Source organism: Exophiala xenobiotica (genome assembly GCF_000835505.1).
Source record: "Exophiala xenobiotica strain CBS 118157 unplaced genomic scaffold supercont1.5, whole genome shotgun sequence".
Classification (NCBI taxonomy): Eukaryota; Fungi; Ascomycota; class Eurotiomycetes; order Chaetothyriales; family Herpotrichiellaceae; genus Exophiala; species Exophiala xenobiotica.
In genome coordinates this window covers 1,076,283-1,091,275 of record NW_013562490.1, presented here as the reverse complement: position 1 = coordinate 1,091,275, position 14,993 = coordinate 1,076,283, and the positions used below count along the sequence as shown (strand labels likewise).

The window sequence follows — 14,993 nt, the reverse complement described above, 5'->3', positions numbered from 1 at the left end:
AGCAATCAACACTCGAAAGCATGGAATTTCCATGGCACCAGTGCATTCTGTCGGAGGGGCAGAAAAGGCGACGCTCTCAAGACTGACTTCTAGGTCTGGAGTAACCTCAACGTATCCAGCTCGTCGAAACAGGCTGAGGCGGTTAAAGATTCAGCAAATAGCCTGTTGAGAACAAAGCTAACGGAGGCTTGGTTGGAGAAGCATCTGCAGGGTACGGATCTCGGATTTCGGGGACAGGGTATGGAAGAAACAGGCTCTCAGGGTGCTCATGTCACTGCTCTTCAAGATTGGCTATGGCCAGAATGGCACGAGAATGCGGAGTAGAAGAGCTTCTTCTGCAGCAGCCTGATTGAGCACCTATCTCTTCTCTATATGGAGGCTGGGAACGTCTTCTCGACGTCTGCTTGTATTCAGAGCAGACCGAGCGAGCGGCGTGGAATCAAGCATTCCGTTAACTTCGCATGCATTGGCTTCTGCCATCATCTTGGTTCGTCGGCTGATGTCTCGTTATGCCAAGTGCGGGGTCAAGATATATGGTGAGTGTGTACGGAGTACGGAGTATGAATGTAGTTGGTATGTGTAGCTACTATGTATGAACTGGTGGGGGAGGCGCTTGAGGAGCGAGGGAGGTCACCGGCTATTCGGCGTTGACATCTGGCCACGTGACCTGAACTAGGTTGCACCTAGCCGCCGGCATCACCGGTATCCTTCTTGCCTCATTGTCCATTTTCTTCGACCCCGGTGAATGTGTCAGGATCACCAATGGCATCTTCACAATTCCGGCATCGCCAGATACGACTGTTGGAACTCTCAGATGCAGTCCTGCGATACTTGTCGTCGTCGCAAAATCAAGTGTGACCGTACACAACCATGCCTGAAATGCCGTGTTGGGCTCTTGACTTGTACTTATCATGACAACATCAAGCGTCAAGTCACAAACCTCCGCATTCCCGCAGCTGGGCGCCCGCCGGCTTCTGTACGCAGTTCACCGATAACACAAGATGACGCAAGATCAGTGCAGCAGGCGGTTGAGGATGTTAGCGGACAGTCTGAAGTATCCTCGGGCACTGGCTCTTGTACAAGTCTTCCCCGTCACGGACACAGCATAGCCAGATCCGCCTCACCGACGGCCAGGTTGAAGTCAGCTGATAGATCTTCGCGGGTCTCGAGTCGATTGCTTCGCCTGCACATTAAGCTGTTCTTGAAATGGATATTCCCTCTGTGGCCGATTGTGCGACCGCAAGAGACTCTTGCTGCCTGCTCAAATGTCGAGTTGCTCTCCCAAGAGCGATACTGCTTCTTGGTTGCGTTGTGCGCTGCGACGAACACCCAGCTCAATCTGGCTCCGCCGAGTTCAGTATTCGACTCCGCGGATACCGATGATCAAGATACCATAGATACGGGAGACTTCTATCCTCCATCCGCGCGAGACTACCTCCTCCGCGAAGCTGTCAGCGTCCAAAAGACGCTGGACATTGCCTCCTCCCATGATATTGACACCATGTTGACTTCTTGTTTCTTGTTCAGTGCATATGCCAATCAAGAGCGACACAAAGAAGCTTGGTTCTACCTCAGCCAAGCAGTTTCCTTCGCGGTATCCCTACGTCTGCATGACGAGTCGACCTATACCTCACTAGATCCTCAGGAGGCAGAGTTGAAGCGACGAATTTTCTATTTGACATTCATTTTCGAAAGGTTACACTTCCTCCCCTGTTAAGTACTCACATGCTGATGATCGACTGCCCAGGGCATATTCTCTCCATCTGAAATGTCCAGTCGTGCTACATTCAACGATTCAGAAGCCCACCACAACTTTCGACGACGATCCGGCTCCGATCGACGCCTTTCTCGGGATTCTTAGCGTTTTTGAAGCCTTGCCGCCCGACCTGTACAATTGGCTATGCATTCCACGCTCCGAAATGCAGCATCAAGCCGGATCCGTCCCTGTATGCTACTGGAGCTTGTCCAACACCGTTCTGTCTCCGAATGGCGCACTTGAACCTCAACTCGTCAATATATGGATTACACAGCAGTGGCTCAGAAGCTTTTTGTGGCACACGGCATTTAGACTCCGGTTGCCGGACACAGTATTCATGGCCGCATCTCTCCCGCTGGAAACGCCCTTATCAGCGGCGAAATCGGTCATGGAGACGCTTGCAACCGTGTCTCCACGGTCTCTGGAGATCCATGGAGTGGGAATGGAGCGCAAGCTTTTTGATCTAGGCACGTATATCCTGGACTTCACGGAATGCCTACCGTTGCCTATTACCCGCGTTGCAAGTTCGAATCCGAAGGAGCTGTTATGGGGGATCCTCATCTCACTTTCGAAAATAAGGGGGGCAACATCCTTCCTATTGCCCAGTCTGCTAGAAAGATCCAAGAAACTCCTCGCCGTCGAGAGCCCGTGGCAGCCTGGCCTTTCAGTGCCCGAGACCACCGGAGAGGAACGAGAAATACACGAGATTACGGATGAGATCTACAATGGATTTGCTGGCCATGAAGAAGTAACATACATGGGGGACAGTCACGTCGGCTGGATATTATAGGTCGCTCTTTCACCTCATGCCAGTCCACGCCTAACCATGAAAGCGAGCGTATGGTCGACGCTCGTCAATTAAACACCAGGAGTTCATTGAATACGCGCGACCTTTAGACGGACTGCTATATGTCCGACTTGCGCCCGGGGGAGAACTTTGCGAAATGAAATTGCCAATACCGCCACGTCCTATCAATCACGCGATCTATGCACCTCCTTGACTGCCGACCACCATCCTCCACCTCAAGCACAGTTTGATGGATTGACAATACTTCGAGCCAGCCACTTCTACTTGTCTAATCCCGCAAGGTCTAGCGGATCCAGCGTCTTATGCCAGTACGGACGTGACCGCGCCCATCTCTATTCGAATGGAAATAGTAGGGGACAAAATGCAGATCCTCCACGACGCTACCCTTGGCCGAGGCTTTCGCAAGGTCCTTCCACGGGATGCTGGGCTCTGCGTTCAACTGGCCCATTGGCAGGAGCGAAGAGCCGTGACGTACGGACAGCGCCACGTACTCCTCTTGCGTCGTTGGATCGGTCACTAGTTTCTCCTCCACATTTGCGTCGGGGTATAGTTGCAGGCTCTTGAAATGGTCCTCGACCCACGGGTTATCGTAGTCTTCGACACAGTAAATGATGGGACCGCGGGCCAGCGAGATTGTGTCTTGCGTTGTGAACGGATGGACTGCGACGACTCTCGGCTTCAGAGGAATTTGGAGCGTGAATTCTGGATGTTCGGCAATCCAGGAAGCCGGTAGAGTCAGGTACCCCTTTTCGACTTGACTCTGGGACGGTTCAGGTACAATCTGTTTCCAAAGTCAGAGGACGGCCATTACGGAGAGCGATTGAGGCAGGCTTACACTCCACTCTTCAGCCCATTTCGGTATTCTCAGGCTGATGGAAACATTCTTCGACGCCGAGGATAGTCGGAACTTGATGTCGCCATCCCAAGGCCAATTTGACTCCTGTGTCAGTTGACACTTCTCGCCCTCCGCTTCGAAGTCAAGCGTGCTGGAGATATAGAGGTGGACAGCCACATGGGTGTCGGTCTTTTGAGTTGTTGCTGGTTGGGAGTAAAGGTACCCTCCGATAATGGCCAATGTTCTCATGATGTTAGGTGGACAACAGCAACACTTGAACCATTCACTCCGATCGGCCGGGTTGGTGTCGCTCGACGCCAGCTGGTTGACATACGTGTATTTCTTTCCATCGACAGACATTGCTGTCAAGACAGCATTGTAGAAAGCCAGTTCCATGATATCGGTGAATTTCCCGTCCAATTCGTACTGGAACACGTCAGGGGGGACTCTTCACTTGCCGACTGGCCGAAACACCTACCTGTAGGACTCGCTCTACCATCATCATGATCCCAATCCCGGCACAAGTCTCAGCATAGCAGCCACCTTCGTCAGTGCCTTGTGGAAGGAAGTAAGGAAGGCCGAAACCTTCATACTGGGCAATCGCACCAATGCCGCCAGTGACGTACATCTTAGTCGACACCATATCGTTCCAAAGTCTCACGATGGCTTCGTGCAGAGCGCCTTTGGACGAGTTCTCCATTCTGACGATGTCGGCCACGGCGGTGAGCAGATACATGGGCCGGACGGAGTGGCCTTCGACAGCCTTCATTTCCGTCAACGGTGCAGAGGCAGAGTAGTACCAGTTGGAAGGGTTGTACTCGGGATAGTAGTAAGGACGCCTGTGAGGATCATCTCCTCTTCGCTCCGCCTCCCAGTCATAGAAATGCCGTCCATCCGCCCCTTTCGGATTCCCTCGTTCAGTCACGAAGTACTTGGCCAGTTTAAAATACTTCATGTCCTTCGTTCTTTCGTAGAGTCGAAGGAGTGCAAGCTCGATTTCGGGATGGCCAGGATATCCATGCAATTGGCCGTCTTTCGGCCCCAGTGTCTTGATCAGCAGTTCCATGTACCGCATCATGGGAGCCAAGAGTTTGTCATTCTTGTAATAATGCTGATGAGCAAGAGCGCCTTCGAGCAAGTGTCCTGCGTTGTAGCTGCAGATCGGCAACGTCAGCCGCGGTACTCCTGATCCAACATTCAAGATTCAGATTCATTCTTCGTTACTACCTACAGTTCACTCATGTCCCGAAAGTTGGTGAAACGATGGGCTAAAGGTTCGACGACCGAGTAATTGATGTTCAGGTAGCCGTCTTCGTGCTGTGCGGAAGCGATCATGTCTGTGAGCTCTTGCACTGCTTGGTCGACTTCGGCATCATAGTCGGTCTGCAAAAAGTAACAAGCGCCCTCGATCCATTTGCCGACGTCAGAATCCCTGTTGTCCCAGGCGGATGTTTGTTAGATCTGGAATCTCAGACTTCCGGGGGCCGCCTCATCGATGGTGGTCGGACATACCAAAAGAGCCAAGTTCCAATGGGCCAAACCGTGGGAGGTTCATCGTATGAAGGATGCCATTTGAGCTTGAAAGCGTCATAACGACCCGTGCTCTTCAAGAAGCCTAGTTGCCGTTTCAACGATACAGCTGAGGCAGCTCGTCGCTTCTTTTCGATCAAGGTACCAGGAGCAAGTTTCACTGATAAGTAGGTCTCTTGGGGATACTGAGCAGAGGGGCTAGCGTTGGCGGAGGAAATTGAGCCCATCTTGACGGTCGCCACCCCGGCAAGGACAAGGAGAAGAGCAGTGATGTGGTGATACTTACATTCCACAAACCTTCACTCGAAGCGCGCTGAGCTTAGATCCCTTTCATATGTCAGCTGGTATCAGTGTGATTGTGGATTGAGGACTGATTCATCATTCGCCTCGTTACTCCATTGCGAGGACGGACGATAATGGAACCATCAGGGAACCAAAGTGATGCTCCGAAGGCCGACAAGAATCAACCCGAAATCCTTCAAACCGCCCGAGACCCGGTCGGTTCTATAGTTAGAGATTGAGACTCGTTTGGGGATAACGGGAGCCATTCTCACCATTGATGGGGCAGTCGGGGGCTCCATGCCTCGGGGCACTTTTACCGGGACTGAAGGCGCTTTTAGGCTGTGGCTAGCGGTTGGTGTGGGCTAGTGGGCTAGTGGGCTAGTGAGGCTAAATTGCCCATGGGGAATTATTGTTCGTAGAGCCGCCTTCGGTCAAGCTTCTACACACGTCCCATGTCTTTCCTCATTCCCAATGCCAGATGTTTGTCTTGGGCATTCTCTTCGTGCTCGGCACAGCAGCAACAGCTTGCTTGACGCGTAAAAGGTTTCCATCATGGAACGTATCACGCTTCAGAAATCTGGTCACATTTGGCGATAGCTACACCGATGAAAGCAGGCTCGAATACTTCATTAATCACGGTGGTGTTGGCCCCCCTCCTGGAACGGTTCTTGCTGGGAGCTCTCTTATCCGACCCTGGGCCCGATACGTAGCCCAGTATGTCGACTCGCTAAGCTTGCACAACTATGCTGTCTCGGGGGCTGTTTGCTCGAATGAGATAACGCCTAGACACTTCACCACCATTGCCTCCGATTTTCCCTCGGTCTTGGAGTATGAAATCCCGGCATTCCGAGCGGAGCACTCTCCTTCGTTTGATGGACGGACGTCTCGCAACCTTGGCACGGATACTGTGTTCGCCATACTGATTGGGACGAATGACCTTGGGAATGCTGCGTTCTTGACAGACTCCCAAGTCCCGGGAAGACTATTGCACGACTATACCGAGTGCGTTTATCGTGCCTTTGACGCCATCTATGCCGTCGGAGGCCGCAACTTTGTTCTCATGAACACTGTGCCTTTACACCTCGCACCACAGTATGCCGCCGATGGAGCTCCTGCAACACATTATTACCCGGATAAGCCGTCGAACCTGACAGAGGTTGCAGCTAGGATCCAGCGGGACACTGCCAGCGTCAACGAGATATTCAGGTACAAGACGCCCTATGAGCTTCTCATCGCCCAAAGGTACCCTGGCTCCGACTTTGCGCTGTTTGATACTTGGCGACTGTTCACCGACATCTATAACAACCCTCATCTCTATCTCAACGGGACTGAAGAGCTGACAGTGAACGACTGGTCGCATCATTGCAGCGTGGCAGGAACGGACTGTGTCCATCGCCACAACGACACTTCTCCAGATTCGTTTATGTGGTGGGACGAATTGCATCCCAGCGAGCAGGTCCATCGTGTTCTAGCTGGCGAAATTGTCGACTTACTGAACGGCCGTTCGGAGTATGCCACGTATTGGTCTAGCAGGAAATGAACCTAGCAAAACGAGTAAGATGGTCAACCATCACTTACGTGGAGTCGCAAGCACTCGGGTGCCGCCATATGTCAATCAGTGAATAAAGTCTAGACCCACCGACCGCTCATCATTCCTGCGACAAAGGAGATCCCGCGAGTATCGGTCAAGCATGGACCGTCTACAAACCTGTGTTCCCTGCGCCCAGTGGTCAAATCAAAATGCTTCAGCATCCCCAATATGATGCAACCAGTCATGCCTCCATCGTAAGATGGGAGAAGAGCACCCTGCACCCTGCCAATGAAAACTTTCGGGGAGCAACCTCCCACGAGAACAATGCTAGACCTTGAGTTCCCGTCCCCGACCCCTGTGCTCCGAGAACCGAGCGGGTCCATTGACTCTAAATTCCCACCCCAGCAACCTTCTGGACCATGAGCGTGAACTCGATGTGTAGAGATGGGGCACGTCTCATGGCTCCCTCTCCGCCCATCCGGCGCTTCTGTATCGCTCCTGGATGATCGTCATTCCAAATACAATCGTGCCCTCACGTCACTCACATAAAAAATAGACACAACATTGAACCGCTGAGGAGGAAGTATGAGCATCGAACTCCTCAGAAGGGGCCAATCAGTGCAAGTTCAGACCAAGTCGACTCTCTCAGCGCACCATACCTATACAAGATGGCCTCCGCCGCCGAAGTCGAGATTTCTCGACCAGCAACCACATTCGCAGCCGAACAGCCACCGTCACCGCCTCAATTCCGTATAGACCAAGGCCGCGTCGCGGCTTCACAGCTCGGCTGGCTCAGGTCAACTCCAGCCAACGCAACGATCGACGAGATCCGTCAACGACTCCAGGACGATGGATACGTGTGGGTGAAGAGCGTGCTGCCACGCGAAGACGTGCTGGGCATGCGCGAGCACTTCTTCTCTCAATTCGCCGGTAGGGGCCTATTGAAGCCCGGCACCGCGGCCGTAGACGGCATATACAACGCGGCCGACGACGTGTCTCTGCATTGGGGCGTCGGCGATGGCAACCCGCAAGGCGACGAGGAACTACGGCGCCTCACGAATGTGCACACCACGGCGCAATATCTGCAATTCGTCAACCACAGCGCTCTCCGCAAGACGGTCCACGACATCACGGGCTGGGACAAGTCATGCTGCATCGCACGCTACTGCGGCACTGCGTCCCCGGCGGCTCGTCCACGGGCATACACTACGACAAGCTCTTCCTGCGCGGGGGCGGCGCGTTCTTCCTGACGGCGTTGGTGCCGATCGGCGACGTCAGCTCCATCGGCGGCGGTCTGCACTATCTGTCCGACAGCGTCGGGCTGGGTCAGGCGCTTGAGGACGACTATGACGAGGCGCGCGCGCGGCTTCACGCCCGCGGACAAGATCAGCGCGTTCAATCGCAACATAGGAGTTTATGCGGGAGCACCTGCGTGTCGCGGAGATGAAAGGCACGGCGACAAAAGGGTTCAAGTGGCTGATTGCGAACTTCGAGGCCGGCGATGTCGTGTTCCACCACTTGTACGACCCATGGGAGTTGTGGGCATGATGACCCTTCGGGCAGGATCAGGTTGAGCACGGACCTCAGGTTCTCTGACAAGAAGGATTTCGACGCTGGTCTAGCGGATAATAGATGGATGAATGCTTGGAGAGTTGATGATAAGTTGTAAATTACCAACCAGATTTCTTTGGGATTGGCACATTTGGGCGAAGTGCAGGACGTGTTTAGCTTCAGGCGCTGTGGCTGTGGCTGTGATAGAGATTGTGGCGGTGGCTAGTGATATTGTGGCGCGAACTTGCCGACGAGCAGCCACACCCTTTTTATTAGCCTCTCACAACGTCCTTCTTCGGTTACATTGAATCTCAACAAACTTCAGCTCTTACGACGATTCACGATTGCCAAAGATCTCCACCCTGCCACTAATAAGTACCGCTGCGAGCCATTATTCGTGCTCGTATCAAAATCTGCTGGACCATTCTCAACTAGGACTCGGCACACTGTCCAAATCGGCAGGTCGTTTCAAGCACACAGCGTCAGGACAGTACGACAGAGCTCGAAGACGCTGATTCTTCCCCTTACTAGCTCGTCGCTACTCTGCACACAATCCGCAAAACAAGGATCTGTCAGCTGTAGATCTCGGGGTTGGCGGCAAATCTTCACTTGCACGACCACTTGACGGTTATTCTTCAACCAGGAACAGAAACAATGATACTCTCCAACCTTTATCGGTCCTGATCCATGATGATGTCGATGACTTTTCTTTGGTCTGGCAAATGGATATTTCCCGCAATTTCGGCCTTTTGCTTCTGCCCATCAATCCTGATGTTCTTCTTGTTTATTTGTCCATTTTCAGGCTTGTTTCGTGGCTTGCCCAGCTCACACCACTAGTCAGCCTCCAACAAGGAAGTTTGACATAAAAGGCAAGCAATCTAAGCGGCGCGATCAGCCGCACGTGGTCCAGACCTTGGCCTGGACTTTTGTACCCGTATACTCTTGGATCTTGTTCTTTTGTTACATTTCCCCTTCCTCATTACCCTCGAGCAATCCTGGAGCTGAGCATGACTTCGTCCATAACCGCAAATGCCAGGAAAATACTCGCACAGTGTCGTCCTGGCAGGCTATTCCAGTCGTGGGATCATCAGCTTGCCTAATGACCAACGATTGGAATCCTTGAAGAGTCCTTCAACTCTTCAGCCGGCAGACGGCGCAGCTCCACCAGTTCCGATCCGTGCCAAAGAGCGGCCGATTTCGACAACAAGTACAAAACCTGCATCTCCTCAGTCCGCCGCGCGTCACAGCAAAAGGCGATCCAGAAATCCATTTGAGTATGAGTCTCCGACCGGATTTAACCATGTTTCTGGTCAAGTTGGTCGAAAGGTCAATGACCACCGAAGTGAAGAAAAATCGCGAACGGCTACTCCTGTGAGCAATGGCCAGGATTCTCAGCCTCGTCCCCCAGTTGTCAAGGTCCAAATCCCCCGCCCACCAAAGTACCGCTTATCGGGATTTGATCCGTATGCGGATGATGCGGACTTCGTGCCCTGGCGGGGATGGAGGTCTCGACCCTCTGAAAACAATGAGGCGCAAGGCGCCAACACCTCGAAACCGGTTCAACGAACTATTCCATCGAATGCGCACAAATATGAACCGCGCCTCGAGGTTAAGGAGTGGCGACATGACCTAGCACGTAAGTCTCCGGGAGTTCGAACGAGGACACGGGATCGCTCGGAACCACTTCTCTCAGTGCAACAGTTTCTCAACCTCTCGCCGCCACTCAATCCATCAGACTCGTTGGCAGAAAGGAAGGGATCACAGTCACCACATCCGTCTAGAAATCACCGAGCGTCGCTATTACCACCATTCCGACCCCAATCCAAACCACGTTCACCACAGAAGATGGACTCAGTTCCCGTTTTCGATAGGTCGGCTGTGCAGCCCAAGCCTACAAGGCCTCCTCCCCAAACAATGAATTCGAACGATTCTTTCAATCGTGGAGATACAAGCTTCATTGACTCTTCTGACGACGAAGATGACGAGGAGAATCCTGCACAAGACGTTCCGCCGAAGCATAAGGCGACCAGAAGGACTTTGTCGGTTTCGTCTGCGCGAAAAGATAACAAAGTCCGCAACGGGGCAGCCGTTGATCTCACGGAGGAGCTACCTGAGCTTCCTGGCGATCCAGTTCCGCAAGTCAGTAATGTAGCAGACACAGCATTGCGGCTTGAGTCAACATCTCAGAAGAGGCGCTCAAATCGATTCTCGATGTATGGTTACAATAGCGACGACTCCGACGATCTCCCGTTGCAAAGACACTCCCCTCTCCTCAGAATAAGGTCCAACGGTCCCAGTCTTAGACATACGGGCGACCTGCGGAGGTCTCTACCTGAGGTGCCAGATGAGCATCAGATGAGTCCGCTTCCGCCAACATTGGCCCGGTCTCCGGAATCCATGACGCGCGGGACGACGGCTTCCACCATGGACCGGGAGCCTGATTTCTCAGGGTTTTCGGACAGAAACGGATTCGAGGACTATCTAAACAGCACTTCCGCCGTGGGACAAGTACATGCCCACGGGCCCCGCTATTATCGAGCAATTGACGACGACATAACGAGAAAGGAGACACGACCTTCCATGTCTCACGCTGCACCGGGATCGAGCCTTGACAACGGCCGGAGACCCAGTCGCTCTTCTATTGGGGATGTTTCTGCTCTTCCAATTCCTGTGACCTCGGCCCTCTCCCATCGAAGGCCGAGTGCCTCATCTGCGCGGGACGTACAGCAGCAGCAGCAGACACTTGCATCGCCCGCAAGCCAGGACGCGAAGCCAGGGTTGCAGGGTGGTAGAGCACTATCTCGCACAGAGGACTTGGGTCAAAACCTAGCACAGGGACAGGTCCATCCTACGCCTCGGTTCGGAACACCGTCCATCGTCCGGGATTCCGAAGAGAAAGCCAGACTCAATGTCCAGAACCTCTCACGGTCAAACACGCCTCTACCAACAACCGAAAGAGGCAGAAGTTCGCCGCAGACATTCCTCCAGCACCAGCGCCAAAGACTCCGCTCGTCGTCGGAGGTGGCAAGGAGCAGGAAGAATGCCGGCACTCCTGAGCCGACACGCAAGGCTCGTCCTACGCCCACAACGCCTCGCGCCGAGGAGAATTGGCAGCGACCTGGAATCGGAATCAAGACGACGTCTTTGGCTACTGATTTTGGTGAAGAGGGCTGGGGTCGGATGTCCATTGAGCCTGCTGGCTTGCATGGAAGTGTTGTCCCGCAGGCGGCAATGTTGGATGCTGCCGCTCCTCCTGCAACTATGTACGCGGATGTGTTCGATCATGAGCACCGGGCAAAAACAGACAAAGACAAGGAGCAAGCTGAACATGAAGATGAAGATGGAGATGGAGATGGCTCTGAAGATGAAGATGCGGCTCTCCCACCACCGGATATCTCCCGACGTCGTCAACTGGGAAATGATCAGGGCGCAAGACCGAACGCCTCACGGAGCACGTCACGCGTCGGCCGCAACGGTGATCAGGGAATTGATCGATTAGAATCGATGCTTCAAGAACAGGAGCTTACGCAGACGACGCAGACGCAGACGCAGAAGAAACGGGCCAGAGCGAGGAGTGTCTTCGGACGGTTCTTAAGGCGATGATGATGATTTGATCAGAGCACACTGTATGAATCCTTTTTTAATGCCAGATGTCTATGTCTATGTCTATGTACAGTCAACACCGGGAGGCAACCCGAGGAGGATAACAGGGTCTAGCCAATTGTAAAGTTGTAAGGCAACGAGAAATATGTATGTACAGTATCTAAGAACTCATGCACGATGTGGGTAGAGGGTCTATTCGACTATGCTAATGCAGGTCGCTTGCTAATATGTACAGCCTCGACGATCAAGTATGTATCTGCAAATACTTCAGCATGTGAGGCGGAGGATAACCGCACCGACAACGACCTTCTCCTTGTAGTCGAACGTTCAAACACCTCCTCGCTCAGCACGGAATTCGAGTGGAGAGACCTGGGCAGGGTTGAGAATCGCAAATCCCTCAAGGCCTGCCCTTGCTCCCGCAGTCGCTCCTGTCTGTCTCGTCCGTCGATGCCGGTCTATAACTGATGTCGATAACTCTTTATTCATAACCGTGTCGAACTTGCTGCGCATCTCGACTCCGCGTGTTGGAAATTTGCCCCTGCTCTTTTGTCGTCTCAATCCATGGCCTTGCCCTTTCGCAGTCCCTCAGCCGAACATGCTCGCCCCGCCACTGCTGACCGCTTCGATCTCCTCCTCTGACCATTGTGTCCGCCAAAATCTCTTGGGCAACTCATTTCTGTCGAAGTATTCACCATCCTTGGGCTGCACGGGTCCAAGTGACCGGCCGGGTGCGCCGCCCACAGCACCGTATGTCATCGGGCCGGAGGTTGCAGCTGCGAAGGGCGACGAGGAGATAGGAGCGCCGCCTCCGTTGCCGTTCCCTCCCCCTAAGGGACCGTGTTGCTGGGCTTTGGACCGGTACTGGGCGAAGCTGTCAGGCAGAGTATGTGTGGGTGAAGCTGGATGAGCATGAGGGGTGTGGTCTACGGATTCTGCGGAGTGTTAGAAGCGCGCGATCGTCCTGTGCGGGCAGGATACGTACTGGGTGGTGTTCGCTTGCCGATAAATTTGATCATGGGGACCCGTTGCTGGGTTGCTCGGAGAATAAGAGAGGGCCGCATCTTGCGAGGAGGTGGTGGTAGGAGCTGGAGGGGGTGGGATGGGGCGTGTTCGGAGGGTTATATGCCCTCTTGTCTCTTCGCAAGGTAGATTGCTTCTTGCAAGATCAGATGTCCCGTGGCAGGGGTTGAGTGTCGAGAAGTGTATGGTGTAGGTGTAGCTGCAGAAGCAAGCTTGGAAAGGCCGCAGAGTATTATTTCTCTACTTCCCTCACCCGTATCTGTGCATGTGCCTTTTGCGCGGTGTGGTTCGGCCGAAATAGACAGTGGAGCTTTCGGGCTGCAGGTCCAGACGAGGTCGAGAGGGAGAGGGAGAGGGAGAGGAGAGGTCAAGGTGCGGATGAAAGCAATCTCAGGCTCGAAGTAGCTTTGAAATCTTTCAACTGCTCTCCAAAAAATACCCAAAGAAGCAAGTCTACGAGTGCTTAGCTTAGCGATACTCCGGTGTTCAGGACTGCAAGGACTGGGTGTGGAAGGGCGCAACGACGGGCAGTTGTGGGCGAGGAATAATACTAACCTAGGTACCTACTAGTACTCCGCAATAGTCAACTGTTTGGAGCACACAGCGATCATGAAAGGTGTCGGAGCTCGGCGCTGCGGAACGAATAGCATCACTTGATTTTCTCCCTGCCGCATCCAGTCCATGTCTGTTTTTGCGTGCATAACTAACCTTCAACGCGCCCCCAGACATAGCAAAACTAGTCTGGTGTATGAGATGGTGGTCTGACTGATAAGACAACCACACCTGATGGTTATCGTGCTTATGTCTGAATATTGAAGGGTTTTGCACAGCTGCACAAATATTTTCACCGGGACAAGAGCAGGTTCTCTCCAGCCTCTACGCACAATCGATCCCCAGCAACCTCACATACACATTGGGCAGATGATGTATCTCATGACTACCATATCAAATCTTGTCATCAGCGCCCAGTCTCCGAAACCGGTCGAGAAGATCAAACACATCCGACACGGTTGATCCACCATCAGTTGGCATTTTTACTTACCTCTTCCGGCCTACCGACATGCATGAGTTCGCCTTGTATGGTCAGGTCACCAAAAATGACCACCATCGGATGCTCCAGCAACTAGCTGGCTACACCCGTATGCAGCCACAAGATGTCCTCGAGATCCACCTGGTTTTCAAGGCTCGCCAACCGCCGGGGTTGGATAATGTCCCTTCGGCTGGTGGTTCTCAAGGGATAATGCAGCCAGAGGCTCAGAAAGTCAGGGCTATGCTCAATGCCGGCCTGTACTATGTCCAACTGGTCGGCGAATTGGCGCAGAATGAGCTGAAGCATACAGCAAATGGCGATATAAGCATGACCAGTGGCAATGGCAATGGCAATGGCAATTCTGAGCACGACAAATCAACAATTAAGTGGACATTCGAGTTCAAAGACACTCCGGATCCGGGCAAACAAGCAATTAGTTCCAGACTACTCTACAGAATACCATTCGAAGCGGGAGACTTTGTTGAGTTTCTCAATGCCTTCGGCTATGAGTATGGCTTCCCATTCATGTTATAACTCAAGGCTGACAAGTATTCCTCAGATATGTCTCTCGCTACATGCTGGTGGGATCGAACTTTTATGATCAGGACACCACGCTCTTTGTGCACAAAGTTGTTCAACTCCCGCAAGTACCTGCGGACAAGGCGATCAGTGACGTATCATTTCTTTCAGACGTCTCCAAGCTCCAGGACTTTGATAGATCGGGCGGATACATCCTTCAAGCCTCGATTGATGTGGTCGACGGCAATCACCCCGAGCTCAAGGACAGGGCAACCAGACAGCTGTTGGGACACAAGGAGGCACTGAAGCAGGCAGTTGATTTGACACCCGGTGATAGATTGGCTTTGGATACCCGATTGCCTTCGGTTGTCCGTAGGTAGATCTTTTTGTGTCCTGCTGTGCCTGCGTACAGGAGAGCAGGGAAAGCATACCAGTGACTAAGCATTATGCACGTGACCTCTACTGACGTCCATAGAAACGCGTTCAGGCGCGTACAATTCGAGAAATCTAATAATTCTTCATGCAACC

General features: G+C 53.0%; 7 protein-coding genes across 7 annotated transcripts; 5 read left to right on the top strand and 2 right to left on the bottom strand.

Moving 5' to 3' along the window:
• Window positions 1–749: 749 nt before the first annotated feature.
• Window positions 750–3,820, top strand: PV05_08131 (uncharacterized protein). Its single transcript, XM_013457629.1, has 2 exons — window positions 750–1,695; window positions 1,748–3,820. The coding sequence occupies exons 1-2, from the start codon at window positions 815–817 to the stop codon at window positions 2,544–2,546; spliced, it is 1,680 nt and encodes a 559-aa protein (XP_013313083.1). The 5' UTR covers window positions 750–814; the 3' UTR covers window positions 2,547–3,820.
• Window positions 2,685–5,407, bottom strand: PV05_08130 (uncharacterized protein). The gene is made up of 5 exons (XM_013457628.1): window positions 4,912–5,407; window positions 4,631–4,831; window positions 3,878–4,553; window positions 3,400–3,825; window positions 2,685–3,345 (listed from the first exon to the last, which is right to left on the bottom strand). Exons 1-5 carry the CDS (start codon window positions 5,154–5,156, stop codon window positions 2,848–2,850), a joined length of 2,046 nt encoding a protein of 681 aa, XP_013313082.1. The 5' UTR covers window positions 5,157–5,407; the 3' UTR covers window positions 2,685–2,847.
• A 282-nt stretch (window positions 5,408–5,689) lies between these two features.
• On the top strand, window positions 5,690–6,951 carry PV05_08129 (uncharacterized protein; the record flags this gene model as incomplete). Its single annotated transcript, XM_013457627.1, has 1 exon — window positions 5,690–6,951. One exon carries the CDS (start codon window positions 5,690–5,692, stop codon window positions 6,749–6,751), a length of 1,062 nt encoding a protein of 353 aa, XP_013313081.1. The 3' UTR covers window positions 6,752–6,951.
• Window positions 6,952–7,392: 441 nt separating this feature from the next.
• PV05_08128 (uncharacterized protein) lies at window positions 7,393–7,992 on the top strand (the record flags this gene model as incomplete). Its single annotated transcript, XM_013457626.1, has 1 exon — window positions 7,393–7,992. The coding sequence occupies exon 1, from the start codon at window positions 7,411–7,413 to the stop codon at window positions 7,990–7,992; it is 582 nt and encodes a 193-aa protein (XP_013313080.1). The 5' UTR covers window positions 7,393–7,410.
• A 792-nt stretch (window positions 7,993–8,784) lies between these two features.
• PV05_08127 (uncharacterized protein) lies at window positions 8,785–12,051 on the top strand. Its single transcript, XM_013457625.1, has one exon. The coding sequence runs from the start codon at window positions 9,323–9,325 to the stop codon at window positions 11,894–11,896; it is 2,574 nt and encodes an 857-aa protein (XP_013313079.1). The 5' UTR covers window positions 8,785–9,322; the 3' UTR covers window positions 11,897–12,051.
• Window positions 11,964–13,430, bottom strand: PV05_08126 (uncharacterized protein). Its single transcript, XM_013457624.1, has 2 exons — window positions 12,879–13,430; window positions 11,964–12,828 (listed from the first exon to the last, which is right to left on the bottom strand). The coding sequence occupies exons 1-2, from the start codon at window positions 12,955–12,957 to the stop codon at window positions 12,482–12,484; spliced, it is 426 nt and encodes a 141-aa protein (XP_013313078.1). The 5' UTR covers window positions 12,958–13,430; the 3' UTR covers window positions 11,964–12,481.
• Window positions 13,431–13,601: 171 nt separating this feature from the next.
• Window positions 13,602–14,990, top strand: PV05_08125 (uncharacterized protein). The gene is made up of 2 exons (XM_013457623.1): window positions 13,602–14,455; window positions 14,506–14,990. The coding sequence occupies exons 1-2, from the start codon at window positions 13,977–13,979 to the stop codon at window positions 14,843–14,845; spliced, it is 819 nt and encodes a 272-aa protein (XP_013313077.1). The 5' UTR covers window positions 13,602–13,976; the 3' UTR covers window positions 14,846–14,990.
• Window positions 14,991–14,993: the final 3 nt, after the last annotated feature.

Bases quoted from the DNA above. Each gene is read 5' to 3' on its own strand.
- PV05_08131 (XM_013457629.1), top strand. From the start codon at position 815: ATGCAGTCCTGCGATACTTGTCGTCGTCGCAAAATCAAGTGTGACCGT. The intron at 1,696-1,747 runs GTTACACTTCCT...TCGACTGCCCAG, and splicing joins TTGACATTCATTTTCGAAAG to GGCATATTCTCTCCATCTGA.
- PV05_08130 (XM_013457628.1), bottom strand. From the start codon at position 5,156: ATGGGCTCAATTTCCTCCGCCAACGCTAGCCCCTCTGCTCAGTATCCC. The intron at 4,554-4,630 runs GTAGGTAGTAAC...GCCGATCTGCAG, and splicing joins TTTCGGGACATGAGTGAACT to CTACAACGCAGGACACTTGC. The intron at 3,346-3,399 runs GTAAGCCTGCCT...CTTTGGAAACAG, and splicing joins AATGGGCTGAAGAGTGGAGT to ATTGTACCTGAACCGTCCCA.
- PV05_08127 (XM_013457625.1), top strand. From the start codon at position 9,323: ATGCCAGGAAAATACTCGCACAGTGTCGTCCTGGCAGGCTATTCCAGT.
- PV05_08126 (XM_013457624.1), bottom strand. From the start codon at position 12,957: ATGCGGCCCTCTCTTATTCTCCGAGCAACCCAGCAACGGGTCCCCATG. The intron at 12,829-12,878 runs GTACGTATCCTG...AACACTCCGCAG, and splicing joins CGGCAAGCGAACACCACCCA to AATCCGTAGACCACACCCCT.
- PV05_08125 (XM_013457623.1), top strand. From the start codon at position 13,977: ATGCATGAGTTCGCCTTGTATGGTCAGGTCACCAAAAATGACCACCAT. The intron at 14,456-14,505 runs GTATGGCTTCCC...AGTATTCCTCAG, and splicing joins CTCAATGCCTTCGGCTATGA to ATATGTCTCTCGCTACATGC.